This window comes from Vulpes vulpes, chromosome 11 (assembly GCF_048418805.1).
Source record: "Vulpes vulpes isolate BD-2025 chromosome 11, VulVul3, whole genome shotgun sequence".
Taxonomy (NCBI): domain Eukaryota; kingdom Metazoa; phylum Chordata; class Mammalia; order Carnivora; family Canidae; genus Vulpes; species Vulpes vulpes.
The window spans coordinates 80,926,760-80,941,859 of NC_132790.1; the positions used below are offsets into that span (position 1 = coordinate 80,926,760).

General features: G+C 42.3%; 1 protein-coding gene across 1 annotated transcript in view; it reads left to right on the top strand.

Moving 5' to 3' along the window:
- Window positions 1–3,835: 3,835 nt before the first annotated feature.
- Window positions 3,836–15,100, top strand: part of BFSP2 (beaded filament structural protein 2) — a 65,031-nt gene continuing 53,766 nt past the window's right edge. The window contains exon 1 of the mRNA XM_072726878.1: window positions 3,836–4,324. Coding sequence (XP_072582979.1) covers window positions 3,836–4,324 — 489 coding nt within the window. The remainder of the gene's footprint in view (window positions 4,325–15,100) is intronic.

The following is a 15,100-nucleotide window of genomic DNA, read 5'->3' on the forward strand; positions in this document are numbered from 1 at the left end:
GCAGTTGCACTGATTGCTTCTCTTAATAACTGTCATTGAGTACTTGGGGGTCCCAGCAGCCCCAGGCAGGTGAGGAAAGAAATAGACCTGTAGAAGTGAAATGTTAAAATAGTCAAGAACACAGCTTCTTAAAGTTCTGGTTCTTCTGGATTCAGTGGGACCCCACTTCCTCCCCTGCACACCAGTGAAGGCAACTGGACCACCCAAGGGGAAGAAGCAGACTCATGCACAGAGCAGGAAAAGGGGACATCTCATCACCCCAGCGGATGATCCTGTACCCACACAGTGGCACCATTGACTGTCAAGGCTAATACCATCTGAGTTCAGGACAGCAGGAGGAAGGAACGTGCAGCCCTCAGGAGTCTGTGGAGGACATTAGGCATCCCAAGGCCACATACTCCTAACATCACACGACAGGGAGCTTCCACTGTGCTTACAGGACTGCCTTGCCCTAGCAGAAAAAAAGCCCCACTCACCCCAAGCACATTCCTGCATCCTCTCCAACACCCACATCTGCTTTAAAACTTGTGCCTTTCTCTGAAGATGGTTTAGATGTGGATCCTAACCCTGGAGCTTTGGAATGCTTGCCCTTCTTCACAAATCAAATGTTTATTGGGGTTCAGCTTTGTTTTCTCAAAAGGCATCACATTTTGCCCCTTGAGGAACATGTTTATATAAAAGGCCTTGAAGTGTGGAGCTGTGATTTTCTAAACCCTCCTGTGATCTTACAAAACAAAGATTGTCAAGGTGGATTGCTTGGGAGAAGACATCACCATATCCCTATCCCTCCTTGGCACAAGCAGGTGGATCTGCTTGTGGGTCTGCAGGCGGGCTTGCCACCCGGCATTCATTTCCCAGTCTCCCCTGCATGGCTGCCTTTGCAGATGGCTGGCCAGCCACCTCCCCTAGCCCACACTCAGGAGGGTCAGACCCGCAGAGAACAGGGGCTTCCACAGATGGCTGCTTCTCACTTTCTTCCTAATAGATGGTGGGGAGAGAAGAGAACTGCTTTGACTCTTTCTCTAAAGAAAATTAGTTTGATAGTATATTTTGAATATAGATGTTCTTATAGTCAGATTGGGAATTGAACTTGAATGTTGATTCACATGTTTGTGTTGTTGCTGTGGTCTTTTTATCATAACTTTTTCCTTTCTTCCTACATTTCCTTATAAAAAAAAAGATGGCCTTCAAAAATGTGTGTTCTCAATGTTGTATGAATCTACTTAACATGAGTTTGGTGGTTGTCTCTCTTTAAAGACTCTTCAACCCACAAGGAAGCAGGTTAAATGTTGCTCTGAGATTCGTTTGCCAGCGTGCTGCTGTCTGAGCTTTTAACCTTATATTTCTGTCTGCTATTGCATTTACTATAGCAATGTGTGTGCGTATATAAAGAAACCTGTTTGTAAAGTAAAATTATATATAATATATGTAATCAAAGATACATATGTTATATATATACATATATATATGTGGATGTATGACTTATTTTTCCTTATCCACAGAATTCAACTACCATGTATATATAAATAAACTTATTTTATTAGCCAGAGGATTAAGTTGCTAATGCATTTTGCATTCTTTTCATTTTAAAATAACTTTTAAGTCTTCCTTAAGAACTGACACTGCTTAATGTTCATCTGTATTTTTTAATCTATTTTAACAATAAGTTGGGTTTTATGAGTGTAATGAACTAATAGGATTAGCAATTTGTCATTTGATAATACAAACCCTTTAGAACATGTTTGTGATGTCTCCAAAACAGAGTCATCTCTCTTTAGGTCTTTGGAAACATTGATGTCAAGTAAAATAAATCCCTTCTCTCTCCTCTTTCTCCCTGGCCCTGAGGGTTCTACTGTATATATTTTTGGGTTGGAGAAAGCTGGAGTTAACCTGGCCACTGAGAGTTAACACTCCATAGAGAATAACAGTGCATAAACATGACACCTGTGCAAACAACTTATTCAGTAGCTTGAACCCTTCATTTAGCCTTGGATGATACACCCCGGAATTCCTGCAGTTCTCGAGACCTAGTCAGCATCACCTGTGTTAGGAGGATATTATTCTGACAGTCTGGTGGGTGCCATGGACCCTACAGCATGTACCAGAGATGGATGTCTAAATAAATAAGGGACACTGCCAGCTTTTACTTGACCAAGTTGGTTCCTTATACTGTTAATCATATAACCAACATTAATATTTATGAAGTTTCTTCTGTGTCATCTCAAATAGACAAAGTAGAAGGGGGGGAAAGTTGTAGTCTTACTCAGCAAGGAAGAGCAATCGAATATTCCAGTAGGTAATCATAGTTTTGACCTCTGCCTGTGTGACTTTGGATAGTATCCTGTTCTCTAGGTGGTAGGAGTCGGAGGGGTTGCTAGATATGTCACTAAGAGTCAGAAGAGGTCTTCTCATCCCAGCTCTGCTACTTTCTGGACAGGAGACCTTGGACAAGTCATTGGAGCTATCAGGGTCCACATCACATAAGGAGTTAATAGCCCATCATTTGACACAGTGATTATATTTTTAAAGTAGTGCAGTGCACAGCCCAAATAGTAGTACATGTCAACCCTATATCTACCTCCTAAAGTTGAATTGAGAATTCAATGAAATAAAGTATGGAAACCATACACAAGACTAGGATGGATTCAATACATACTAGAAATTGACTCCCTTCCCCTTCTCTCACTTGAGGTGGGTTCTCATGTTACAGGATTTGGGATAAATATCCAGCTCTGGATTAATTGTGGCTACTTGGATTCTCTAGTGCAGAACTTAAGTGCAATAGGTCTTAGGGTTTAGTGGGTTTTGTTATCTCAGAGGATCTTTTTTAGACCTGTAAAAGTACTTGAGATGTGACCATAACAACATACCTTAGTAGGTGCTGACAGTAAGAATTAAAACCCAGGAGTGTCATCAAATCCTAACTTGAAGCACCCTTAAAGAGCTTACTGGAAAACCTCTTTGTTCTTATTTATTAGTCTTCTGGAAAATGGAGAAACAGAAGTGTAGGAAACAGCTACAGCATAAGAAGTGCCCAACATGTGTGGGACCTGAATTTGCCCAGGGTGGTTGTCTACTACTTAGAGAGAGCTCAGGCCAGTGCGTGGGAAGTAATGTCCAGAGACGTGGAGCAACATGGCCAACATCAAGCAGCTGATAAACAGCAGTGTTCAAGGTAAGAAAAATGCCACCGAAGGACCTGAAGCTGCTACCAGAACTGAGAGAGGGTGAGGGAAGAAACAGGCTTCATTTGTTTCCCTTGAGTTCATGGGGCTGCCCCCACCATGGGTGGTTCACATCCATTTCCATTGTCTATTACCTGTGTGGACATGCATGCACATTCACACATTCACATACACAGCACACGTAAGGATGTAGAAAGCTCTGAAATTGGCCCTGGAACATCTGGATTCAGTCCTGGGTCAGCCACTCACTACACTTGTGATCTGAGGTCTTGGTTTACTCATCTGTGAAATAGGGCTGTTTGATGCCTGCTTTGCCCTCTCTCAGGTGGTGAAGGACACAGACCCAGATGAGCCTCCACAGCCTGCACTGATCTAGCTTCCCCCACCACCAGCAGAAAAATCTGGGAGGTCAGGCACATGACCTTGCAGAGAATGCATGAGTGCCTTTCTGCACACAGCCCTGGGCAGGGACCGTTTCTCTTTCAGCTCAATGAATGGTGGAAGCTCATAGAAAACAGCAGACAAAGCAGGCCTGGGGGTAGGGGAGCTTCCAGAGAGGCCCACGACCGGGCCACAGGGACACTGGGGCTGGAAACCAAAAGCCACTAGGCTCTGTAAACCCACTAGGCAGAGCAGAGGCAGAAGGGAAGATGAGCACAAGGCGAGTGGTGGTGGACATGCCCACCGGGGCCAGCTCCAGCATGCCCCTCCAGAGGCACAGGGCATCCTTCGGGGGAACATGGTCATCATCCTCCCTGGATAGCCCCCCAGCCTCCAGGACCAATGCCTTGGGTGGTCTCATCCGAGCACCCAGAGTCTATGTAGGGATGGCGCCCAGTGGGTTCACAGGTGGCCTGGGCACCCGTGTGACACGCCGGGCCCTGGGCATCAGCAGTGTTTTCCTGCAGGGCCTGCGGAGCTCAGGTCTTGCCACAGCACCAGCTCCAGGTCTGGAGAGGAACCTCAGTACAGTTGAGGACCTGGGGGGTTGCCTGGTGGAATACATGGCCAAGGTTCATGCCCTCGAGAGCGTCAGCCAAGAGCTGGAGGCACAGCTGCGGATGCACCTGGAGAGCAAAGCCACACGCTCAGAAACCTGGGGTGCCCTCAGGGCCTCCTGGGCCAGCAGTTGCCAGCAGGTGAGTGCCTGGGCCATGCCCAAGGGCTTTGCGTAGGGCCAGGAGAGGGTGCTGACAGCCACCTGAGGGGTCATTATCAGAGAGCAAGAATGCTGAGGTGGGGCAGGGGAGTAAATGGTTTGAAGCCAAAGAAACTGACCACAACCTCTCATTTCATGCTAAAAAGTACTAATGACAATGAAAACAATAATGACAGCTATCATTTTTTGAGGTAGACTAAGGGCCAGGCCTACAATAATCCCTGTACATGAACTATCTCCTATGTTCAAAGCAATACTATGCAGAGGCTCATTTACCAATTGCATTTTTCAGATGAGAAAACTGAGGCACAAAGGAATTATGTAATTTGCCCAAGATTTGCAGCCTGTAGGGAAGCTGAGCTTTGAGCCTGAATTGTTTCGGTTCCAAAGCTTGCATTTGTCCCATAACCCTGTTAAGAAGAGGTTTTGTGTTAAGAAAGGGCTTTCACAGCCATCATCAAATGGAACACCATAGAATGGATGAGGCATCAAAAACAAGGATAAATGGAGGTGTGTTCCTGTATCCATCTGCTACAGAACTGTCCAATAGAAATATGAGCCACCTGGTAATTGATAAGTTTCTATTACAGTAAAAAAATAAAAAGAAACAGGTGAAGCTAATTTTAGCATCAATATATTTTAAATGTTATTTCAACACGTAATCAACATTTAAAATATTAATGTGATAGTTTACATGAAATACAACTTTCTTCAGTGACTGAAATGTCCTATATCCACACCGTCCTGTCTGGTGGCCACAGCCACATATGGCTATTGAGCACATGAATCCTGGCTAATAAGACTGAAGAATTGAGTTTTTATTTTTATTTTATTTTATTTTATTTACTACATGTGGCCAGTGCTATCCTATTGGACAGGGCTGGACACAGAGGTTTCATCTTTCTCCCTTGCTTGGTCAGGATGTGCTCTCCTGGGTGATTTCCGCAGAGCGCTGAGCTCATCTGTCATGTCTGGCCTGCAGCCTACAGTTCTACCACCAGGACTTCAGCCAGCATTGCACATCTCATCAGATCTCTGTGGGTGGCTGGCTTCTCTTCTCCCTTCCCTACCCAACCTCCCCCCCATACATGCTGATCTTGGGATCCCTCTGAGCTACATGGGCCTCTAATTCAGCCAGGAACTGCCAGCTTGGACCCCTTGGGCCCTAGAGGCCAGCATGCACTCCCCAAGAGGAGATCACAAACTTCTATTTGTGTGTGGCTGAGTGATGCAGTGCAGGCACACTGAGAGGCTCCTCATTTCCCTTCCTGCCTCCCATTTCATCTGAGGATGCTTCTCCTTCATTGTCAGTCAGTGCCCGACCATCAGCTTAGGACATGTGATATACAACACTGTCCTCTTGGCTTTCCTCTGGAGCTGTTGTTCTGCTTACATCCATCTGGGCTGTGAGGGAGAGTCATCTTAGAGCAGCCTGGGGCTTAAAGCTGTCAAATCTAAGAAAGCCACCCCTCCCAGATTCTCCCTAGCAGTCCTGATTCCAAGTATTTGTGTCCTATAAACCAGCAGGCTGTTCCTATATATTCCAATATTTCAGCCTGTGTAGGACAAGAAGTTGTTCTGCATTCAGATGCCACCCAGACTTTTCATGAGAAGTCAGGCATCCTAATTTCTAAGTCAAAACGTATAGACACAAAACTTAGTCCATATTCAATAGATCCTGATGTGGTCTGGCTCCAGCTAGCTACAGGGGATTGGGCAACTTTCTCAACTTCTCTAAACCTCAGTGTCCTTATCTGTAAAATGAGTACAATGCCACAGCCATTCTAGCAAATCCATAGATATCTAAGTTGCATGGCTCCTGCCTGTGGGCAGACTATAGATTAGCAAACTGCTCCCTGAGAGCAGCACAACCAAAATGCCACGAGGGCCAAGGACACAGAGACATTCAACCCTGCCACTGAATCCCAAATGAGGGTCATTTCTCTCTTAACTGACCATAAGTGAGATACTTCATATGAATACAGACTTCCCTTCTTCTTTTGTTTAAAAGCATGGACTTGAGATACAGTGAGACTGACCTGTAAAATGCAGTTATTGCTGTATCACACAACCTAGCCTTCCAACCATATTAAGCTCTGTTCCACCAAAAAGAGCGAAAGGAAATTCTACATTTTTGAGAAATGCACATTAATTTTCCTTTGTTGTAGTTACAATACTGACCCACACTATCCAGCCCTCCCAGCTTCAGCATAATGTTTTTAAGATGGCTTTGCTGATGCCCGCTCTCCTTCCTGGTATTCTCCATCCAGTCACCAGTGTGATCTTTTGACATGTGGGATCTGACTACATTATGTCCCTAGCCAACTCCTTTCTGGGCTCCTCATCACTGACAGGACACAATCTGTGACTCAGGGCTCAGTCTACAAGGCCCTTAAGAAGCAACCGCTAAGTCCTAGCCACACCACCCACCTAGGAGCCCCTGAACACACCATGTGTCCTCAGCCTGCTCCTCTACAGTGCTTCCCCAGTTCCTTCTGTGATCTCATGACAGCCTGTACACACATTCATGGTGGTAGTTACCAATTTGTCCTATGGTCACTTGCCTGTCCATGCCCTCACACACTAGGCCCACTTAGGAAGGACCAGGTCTCCCTAACACTGGGAAGAGTAGAAAGGGCATAAACTGGAAGTTCACCTGGGAGTCAGGTGAACTTACATTTGGATGGTGGCACTGCCATTTACTAGCTGGGTGACTTTAGGTCAGTTACTTCTCTCAATTTTTCTCTTCATTTGCCATTTGAAGATGGCTGTATCTACTGAGCAGAAATGCTAAGAGGGTTAACCAAATATAATATACCCAATAAAATCAGTGGTTAACAGCTTAGAAAGACTTTCTTCACTCATGGCATTGCAGATACCTGAAACCATGTACACGATTGATACTCAACAGTGATTAGTTAGTAAGTTCTGCCACTTATTTGGACCAGCCAGTCTTTGCTCTGTGTCTCCCTTTCCCCATCTATAAAGTGAATGAGCACCTCCCAGGGTCGCTCTGAACATGAAATAAAATAAGATGCAAAAGGGAGCATTAGAGAAGGGTACCTGAGTGGCTCTCTCTGTTAAGCATCTGACTCCTGATTTTAGCTCAGGTCATGATCTCAGAGTCATGGAATCAAGCCCCACACTGGGCTACATGCTGGGCATGGAATCTGCTTAAGATTCTCCTTCTCCCATTGCCCTACCCCTGCTCTCACATGCTGGCTCTCTCTCTAAAAAGAAGGTGGGGATGGGCATTAGGAACTGTGAAGTACTGTGCACATGCAGAGGCCATCCTGAGTCAGAGTACCAGTCCTCTCAGGGTCAGGTCTCTGACCAAAGGACTTGCTTCTGGAGACCATGGCCCCCCTTCAGGGCCTTAGTTGAACCCTTTCTTCCTCTCTCCACCCCTAACAGAATCCTCTTCACCCGACAGCCTTGACATGACAGCTCCCTCCCAAGTCCTATCTGCCCCCAAATGGCAGGGCCAACTTCTGGCTACACAGAAACAAAGCCTTACCCACTGGGGAATGGAGCCCCCACTGCCTTCCAGGGTGCTTTGTCATGGAGCCGTAGACCCAACAACCAGCCAGTTCCCCCAGAACTGCAAGAGGGGCCCACCCCCACCAGAGTCCCTAACCTAGACCCAGAGAACAGACTATTAACAATTCATTTATTTCAGAAAGTGCTGCCTTTCCTTCACACAGGTTTCAGAGGCAGCCATGCTATGCTAAGAGTTTCTGGGCTCCAGAAATCCAAAGCTCTCAGCTGCCCAGTTGCACAACTCCAGGAACCCCAAGCCCCTCTTCACCTCCACCCACCCACCCCCCACCTCCAACAAGGGCCTAGTTCACAGATCCAGGAAGGGTCAAATTTGCTTCTTGGAGTGGGTCATAGATTCAGTGCTGGCAGCACCACAGTGCATTTGACAAGCAACAAGAGGGGAAGAGCAAACCTTTTGTCCACTCTTGAACCAGGTACCTACAGAGTGGCACTGAGCTTCAAACTCTTAGGACTACCTAAAGAGGAAGATAGGACTCAGTGGCACTGAGCTTCAATACTCCTAGGACTACCTAAGGATAGGAAGATAGGACTACCTATCTTCCATGAGTTGGAGTGGCCAGTCTGTGGGAAAGGAAGATGCTTGGCTTGACTCCTTGCCTCCTCCCCTTCACCAGGACAAACCACATGAGTGCAGTCACTGGCAGAAAGGGTAACCCAGCAGTTGGTGGGCCACACAGTGCCCCACGTGGTGGAGCAGGGCCCCTAGGGGGCCTAGGAGAGTTTGCATTTGCCCCCTTGAGTATCCTGTGTCTGAGGATGTATAAGATTAATTAGCAAAAATTACTATGACAAGTCAAGAGAAAAACCATAACATCTCATATTTTAACACATTTATTTACTTATTTATTTATATTTTACCACCTTTATTTTTTTATTTTATTTAAATTCAATTAATTAACATATAATGTATTACTGGTTTCAGAGGTAGAGGTCAGTGATTCATAAGTCTTACATAAAACCCAGTCCTCATTACATCATGTGCCCTCTTGAATGTCCATCACTCAGTTTATCCCATCCCCACCCCCGCACTCCCTTCCCCTCCAGAGACCCTCAGTTTGTTTCCTATGATTAAGAGTCTCTCATAGTTTGTCTCCCTCTCTGATTTTATCTTGTTTCTTGTTTTGATCTCTTCCCCTATGATCCTCTGTTTTGTTTCATAAATTCCACATATGAGTGAGTTCCTATGATAATTGTCTTTCTCTAATTGACTTATTTTGCTTAGCATAATACCCTCTAGTTCTATCCACGTTGTTGTGAATGGCAAGATTTCAAATTTTTTGATGGCTAAGTAGCATTCCATTATATATATATACCACATCTTTGTAACCCATTTATCTGTTGATGAACATCTGGGCTCTTTCCATAGTTTAACCATTGTGGACATTGCTGCTATAAACATCGAGGTGTGGGTGCCCCTTCAAGGAGTGTCACATTTTCATTTTGCACCAGGACCCACGAATCACATAACCAATCCTGGCTAGGGTTCATGTATATGCAGTTCTTTTTCACTTCCAAACCTCTCTCTCCCCACTCCTCAGGTGTGTCAGAAACTCTCACACTTCTGCTAAGGAGTAAAAACAGACAGGAAAACTCCCAGGTGATGACCAGGAGGCCACAGAGGGCATAGCCGCTGCCCATTGCTTGGGCAGAAAGTGGTTCTTTCCCTCTCCTGCTTTACCAAATGCTCCTGACCTTCTTTGCCTAGAAAATGATGCTCATAATAAGCTCCAGGGGCAATGTCAGACCCTTTCATCTTCAAAGAGACCAAACACAAGCTTGGAATTAGGCAGCCTCCCTGCGTTGGAGCTGCAGATAAAAGGAGAGTGGGGACAGAGGAGGTGCAGCCAGGTAGGTGGAGTCTCAAAGCACAAGGAGCAAGCCGTGGCCAAGGCCAGAGAGACACTGCCTGGGAAAGAAAGGGGAACGTGGAGGCTTCTGTTCCACTGAAATTATTGGTCTCCATGGGAGAAAACAGCAGCTTATACCTCAGACAGCTGAGGTGGTTAGCTGGAGGAAAAGGAAATCAAAATTATTAAAAGGCAAGAGAATTAGAATTTAAAATGGACCTGATTTGAATATCCTTCCTGCTGTTCACAGTTCCTCTTTCTGGCCCTTGCAGAGAGAGAGAGCTCAGACTCTGAGGATCAGCCTATTTGGGGAAACTGCTGGATACTCAGACAATCCAGGTGAGGGCCAGTTCTCTCCCCACAGAACCTGTAGTCCTAGTGGGTTTAAAAAGAGAGAGAAAAAAAAAAAAAAACAAGAATTAACTGCCCCCCACAGCGCCAGCACCCCCACCAGCCCCGAATAAGAAGGCAAAAGGATCATTGTTCGTGATTCACAACCTGGTGTCCCTGAAAGGGGGAGAAAGAACCAGAAGCTATTTTAGTATCTGCACCAGCCTGAATACATTTACCCAAGATAAACCACCTCATCTATTTCTTAATACTGTACATGCATTTTGTCGAGTCAGAGCAGGTCAGTAAGGTAGTTCCTTTGTTAGCCAAGTTACAAGGGACACTAAAGTATCATTAGAAATGTAGTTATACAGAGAAAAAAAATGTATTCAGGAGAATTCCTCTGAGTGTAAGTGACATATGAGATTGGAAAAATATTTTCATGGAGCAGGGGGAAAGAAGGAGGTATGAGGCTGCTCTCAAGGGTCTTGGCCAAGTAATATAGGTGGTCACCAAACTGCTTTCTAAAAAGGGTAGTTTCTGATTTCCTTGGGGGGGTCTTGCTTTTCTAAGCAGAGTATATATCTCTGCAGAAGCAAAACTGCCACAGAAGACAGGGAAGAGAATGAGTGCTGTCACTGGGGGCCAATCTTAACTCTCCTAAGATCTCTTAAAATGTGAGGATCCTATTGAAGAGTAGAGGACAGGGGAGTCCCCAATAATGAAAACTAGGGGATGTGCTACAAAGATTGAGGATTCTAAAGCCAGAGAGTCCATAGGTCACACTCAGGCCCAGTAAGTTATTTATTGATATTGCTACATCTTGATTTCTTACCTGAATAATAAGAGTATGTGGAGACTTTCTTGATCCGGTAAAATAGCTAAGGAAGAAATACTAGAGGACTTCCTGTAGAAATTAAGAACAAGATAAGTATGCCCACTGGCTCTACTGTTATGTAACTAACATTGGTCAGAGGTAGTAGTTAATGCCAGACAAGAGAAAGCAATTGGAGGTATTAGGTTTGGAGAGAAAAAGGGAAAATGTTGGTCTTTCTGGGAAGTCCAAAAGGATCCATGTGAAAACTGTATAACAAACAATAAGATAATTTAGTAAAGTAGCAGGTTAGAAAATAACATTAAAGACATATGCTAAATACACATATACACACATATATAATATATTCACTTAATATATAAATGGCTACCATCTCATTTATGATAGCAAAAAATAAAATACCTCTGAATAAATTTAACAAGAAATGTCCAAAATGTGTATGCAACAATAATAAAATTCTCTTGAAAGACACAAATGTAAAGAAATACCATGTGCTTGAATATAGACTCAAGAAAATGTCAGTTCTCTGTAACTTATAAATTTAATGCAATCCTAATTTTTAAAATATCATAGGGGTTTCTTTTTAGAACTATAAGGGTTTATTATAAATTTCACTTGTAAAAGCAAAAATGCAAGAATAGCTGAAAAGAATAACTGAAAGAGGAGAGCAAGGAGAGAAGGGGCAGCTCTCCTAGACATTGCAGCGTACTGGAGACTCTCACTCAGAAAGTAATTTCATATCGGCACATAAAAGATGGGAAGACCAAAAGAACAAAATATAAAATTCAAAAGTAAGCTCTGTTACATACATAAATTTAGTTTTGATAAGTGCAGCATTTGAAACCAATGGAGGAAAGGATAGACTTTTTAATAAATGGTACTCAGACAACCAGATAGTCATGAGGAAAATAAAATTGGATCCATCCTTCACCATACCCTAAATCAATTCCAAATGTATCCTAGATTTAAGTGCATAAAAGGAAACCATACAAGTAGAATACATGACTGAATTCCTTTATAAGCTGGGTGTGAAAGAAGTTTTCCCTGATATAATTCAAAATCTAAAAGAAATAAAGGAAATATTGATGAATCTGATTACCAAAAATTTTTAAATTTTGCATCACGAAATTACACCATAAGCAAAACTAAAAGGCAAATGACAAACTAGACAGAAGTATTTTTGACTCTGAACACAAAGGGTTAATATCCCTATTCTATAAACAGGATTTAGAATTTGCAGTTTTAAAATAAAAGCCAAGAGCAAGCTTACTGTCAAGTAGGCTGGAGATGTTAAACGGGGAACTAACATAAAAATAAATGAAAATGGCTCTGAACTACATAAAAAGATATTCAACTTCACTCATAATAAGAGAAATATGGACAAAACAAAACAAAAACCTACCTGAGATACCATTTTCACTTATCAGATTGGCAAAACACCAAAAGTATGTCGATCTTTTGTTGGTGAAGTGCTATGGAAACAGCCAATTCCATAGTGCTGATGGGAATAAAAAATGTTAGTGTCTATAGAGAAGAATTTGGCAATATCCAGACAAACAATATATGCATGTATGTACATGTGATTTAATCCAGTGGTCCCACTTCTAGGAATCTCTCCTGATGACACACTGGCAAAAACACCAATAAGAAGTATGCACAAGGCTGTTCATTCCCATATCTATAATGTCAAAAGACTGGAAACAACCCAAATACTTAGCAATAGGGGACTAGCTGAATAAGCAATGACACATCCACAAAAGGAATGAGGAAGGGCTCTATAAGTATTATAGAGTGATGATCTCCTTGCTAAAAAAGCAAGGTGGAGAGAATCTGTATTTCATTCTACCATTTATCTAAGAAAGAAGAAGGTATATGAATATATCCATACATATTCACTTGTAACTGTAAAAACCAGCCACAGATGTTTTTAAGAGATCACTTATAGGAGAAGGGAGGGAGGGAGGGAGTAAGTTAGAGAAGAAAAGAATAGACCTTAGAATTCCTTCAATTTATCTTATGTGGAGATGACTTTGGAACCATGGAAATATTTTACAGAATTATAAAAGTGATTTTTAACCACAGTAAGTTGGACATCCCTCGTGGGATGCAAATAAGTACTGAAAAAAGAATCTTAAATCACTTTCAGTAATCATATTGTTGGTGGCATTGTTCCTATTATTCTAATACTGGTGTGTGTGTGTGTGTGTGTACTGTGGGATAAAGCCGAAGAGTAATTCTATTTGTGTCATTGAGAATCGAGATTTTTAGTATGGGTAAAAACAGAGACACTTGTAAGGCAGATAAAATTTAGTGACAATTCTCTAGTCCTGAATTTGAATTGGAATTATCAGTGTAAAATCATGGTGTATGTGATCCTAAAATAAATATATGACCATTTCCTAGCTCCAGCCAGTGAAATGAACTAGAAACAATTGCCAATAGCAATGAGCATTTTTAGCCTCAGATTTCAGTCACTGTCATCTTTCATTAGAAGAACTGAGGCTCTTTAGAGAAATGGCTGAATCCAAGTTTGGGAGCAGGAAGTGTAAGATATGAATCTTAAACATTTCATCATACCAAAACCAAGGAAGCTATAAAGAACTACTAGAGTCATGTCAAAAGACTTAGGAGCCAAATTGAACAAGCTCCCACTAAACAAAGATGGCTATGTATCAATAAGAATATTAACTGCAGGGGTGCCTGGGTGGCTCAGTTGGTTAAACATCTGCTTTTGGCTCAGGTCCTGATCACAGAGTCCTGGGATTGAGCCCTGTGTGGGGCTCCCTGCTGGTGGGGAGTTTGCTTCTCCCTCTCCCTCTGCCCCTCCCTGCCACTTGTGTGCTCACTCTCTCAAATAAATAGATAAATTGTTCATAAAAAGGAAAAAAAAAGGATATTAACTGCTAAAAGAAGAGAAAGAATATTAACTGCTATGAATTGAAACATCAAATATTTTTAAATCTATGCATTCAGTATAACACAAAAAAAATCCCACTTATTGGTTGCCTTGGAGTCTGCTGGGGAACCAACTCATTATTTTGAAACTGACAATGAGAAAAAATTAGGAATTTTTCCTGCCTTTCCTATAAGAACTGCAGATCTTTTAAAAGAGCTGAAGAGAAAATTATCCTTTTATAGAAATATTACCTCAAAACAACAAATAATGTAACTATTATTTTATTTATATTTATAACTCCTATTAATCATTAAAATAAAATTCAAATATCACCACTTTGCCACCATAACAAAATAATGGATCTAGGCAATAACAATCATCAAATGGCTACTAATATTACAAAAAAAGAGACCAGCAAACATGTACCTCCTGGTGGAGTACACAACATCACCTATGATGTAGTCTTACCAGAAAAGAAAAAAGAAAAAGAGAACTGAATGTGATTGAGCCTCAAAATAAAACTGCTAATTTACAGAAAATACAGGGACCAGAAGAAGATGTTAAATGACACTACCAGGATGAAATTAGCAAAACACAGACCGTGGGAAACTATAGAATTAAACACCCAATTTTTTCAACAAGCAAACATTGCAAGGCACAAAAAGGGAGATAAGGGGGAAACCTATAAATTAAAAGAGATAAAACTGACATATCAACCCACTGAAATGAACATTATTTGAACCACTATTCAAGCAAACTGAAAAAATAGACAATTGAAGAAAGATTAACTGAGCATTTGAGAAATTGTTATTAATGTTTAGATGTTATTTTTAGATTTTTGAAGTCATTTTTTAATTTTTTAAAAATATTTTTTATTTATTTGAGAGAGAGACAGAAAGAGCATGAGCAAAGGGAAGGGCAGATGGAGAGCGAGAGGCAGACTCCCCACTGAGCAGGGAGCCTGACATGGGGCTCTATCCCAGGACCCTGGGATCATGACCTGAGCCAAAACCAAGAGTCAGACACTTAACTGACTGAGCCACCCAGGGACCCTGAAGGTTATTTTTTAAAGCATCTTTATAATCTAACAATACATATTGAAATATCTAAAGAAGAAATAATGCTATCTGAGATTTGTTCAAAATGATCCAAGGCAGAGTAGAAATATGAAGGGATATATAGGTGAAACAAAACAGGCCATGCATTTGTAATCACTGGAGCTGGGTGATGGGTATTTGGATGAAATAATGTATGTAAATTGCTACACGCATAGTCAATGCCCAATTA